The sequence below is a fragment of the Ailuropoda melanoleuca genome, unplaced genomic scaffold (genome assembly GCF_002007445.2).
Source record: "Ailuropoda melanoleuca isolate Jingjing unplaced genomic scaffold, ASM200744v2 unplaced-scaffold18869, whole genome shotgun sequence".
Taxonomy (NCBI): Eukaryota; Metazoa; Chordata; class Mammalia; order Carnivora; family Ursidae; genus Ailuropoda; species Ailuropoda melanoleuca.
Window position 1 is genome coordinate 1 of NW_023188135.1, and position 1776 is coordinate 1776.

At 50.5% G+C, this 1776-nt stretch overlaps 1 protein-coding gene across 1 annotated transcript; it reads left to right on the forward strand.

The window, feature by feature from the left end:
- Positions 1 to 315: 315 nt before the first annotated feature.
- On the forward strand, positions 316 to 1442 carry LOC117797926 (glucose-6-phosphate isomerase-like; the record flags this gene model as incomplete). The annotated part of the gene is made up of 1 exon (XM_034650358.1): positions 316 to 1442. A coding segment is annotated over one exon (1127 nt), but the record flags the coding sequence as incomplete, so codon positions are not given.
- Between the last annotated feature and the right edge of the window lie 334 nt (positions 1443 to 1776).

Consider the following 1776-nt stretch of genomic DNA (forward strand, 5'->3'; position numbering starts at 1 on the left):
AATGGGCCTAAAGTCAAAGACTTTGGAATTGACACTGAAAACATGTTTGAGTTCTGGGATTGGGTTGGTGGCCGTTACTCACTGTGGTCAGCCATTGGCCTCTCCATCGCTCTGCATATTGGTTTTGACAATTTTGAGAAACTGCTTGCTGGAGCCCATTGGATGGACAATCACTTCCGCTCGGCCCCCCTGGAGAAGAACGTCCCCGTGCTGCTGGCCATGTTGGGGGTCTGGTACATCAACTGCTATGGGACAGAAACCTATGCGCTGCTGCCGTATGACCAGTACATGCACCGCTTTGCCGCTTACTTCCAGCAGGGGGACATGGAATCGAACGGGNTGGCACTCACATGGCCAAGACGCTTGCACAGCTGAATCCTGAGACAGTGCTCTTCATCATTGCCTCCAAGACTTTTACCACTCAAGAAACAATCACAAATGCTGAAACTGCCAAAGAATGGTTCCTTCACACTGCTAAAGATCCTTCTGCAGTGGCCAAGCATTTTGTTGCCCTGTCTACCAATGGGCCTAAAGTCAAAGACTTTGGAATTGACACTGAAAACATGTTTGAGTTCTGGGATTGGGTTGGTGGCCGTTACTCACTGTGGTCAGCCATTGGCCTCTCCATCGCTCTGCATATTGGTTTTGACAATTTTGAGAAACTGCTTGCTGGAGCCCATTGGATGGACAATCACTTCCGCTCGGCCCCCCTGGAGAAGAACGTCCCCGTGCTGCTGGCCATGTTGGGGGTCTGGTACATCAACTGCTATGGGACAGAAACCTATGCGCTGCTGCCGTATGACCAGTACATGCACCGCTTTGCCGCTTACTTCCAGCAGGGGGACATGGAATCGAACGGGAAGTACGTTACCAGGAAGGGCACGCGTGTGAACTATAATACTGGACCAATCGTGTGGGGCGAACCTGGAACCAATGGGCAACATGCCTTCTATCAGCTCATTCATCAAGGTACTCGCATGATCCCTTGTGACTTCCTGATCCCAGTCCAGACACAGCATCCAATCAGAAACGGCGTGCATCACAAGATTCTTCTAGCCAACTTCCTTGCTCAAACAGAGGCATTAATGAAAGGCAAGACAACAGATGAGGCCCGCAAGGAATTGCAGGCTGCTGGACTGAGTGGAGAAGCTCTGGAGAAACTGCTTCCACACAAGGTCTTTGAAGGAAACCGCCCAACCAATTCCATTGCTTTTACTAAGCTTAACCCATTCATTCTTGGAGCCTTAATTGCTATGTACGAGCACAAGATCTTTGTCCAAGGAGTGGTGTGGGATATTAACAGCTATGACCAGTGGGGCGTTGAGCTTGGAAAACAACTGGCAAAGAAAATTGAGCCTGAACTGGAGTCCGATGCGCCCGTCAGCTCCCACGATGCCTCAACGAACGGGCTGATAGCCTTCATCAAGGAGAACCGAGCCTGACCGCAACAGGCTGCCCGCCAGATGCCCAGACCGCTGTTGTAGCTGCTGCTTTTTAGCCACTTGCCACCAGTCGCGCTTCTCACCAGTTCTGGCCTCATTGTTGTTCTTGGTGTGTAGCTTTATTGCATCGGAAGCAGTGTTGCAAAGGAGCCTTAAAAAAAGCTGTGTTAGATCTGGAAATTTGATTTAGTGGCTGCTTCGTGGCAACTGTGATGTGTAGAACACCACATCCCTCCTGTTCCAATTCCCATACCTGGCCCTGCTTTGGAACGGGAACGGCATGTAGTGGGTGGTTAAACCTTTTCCTGTGTTGTCTTGTGAAGCTCCAGCCTTA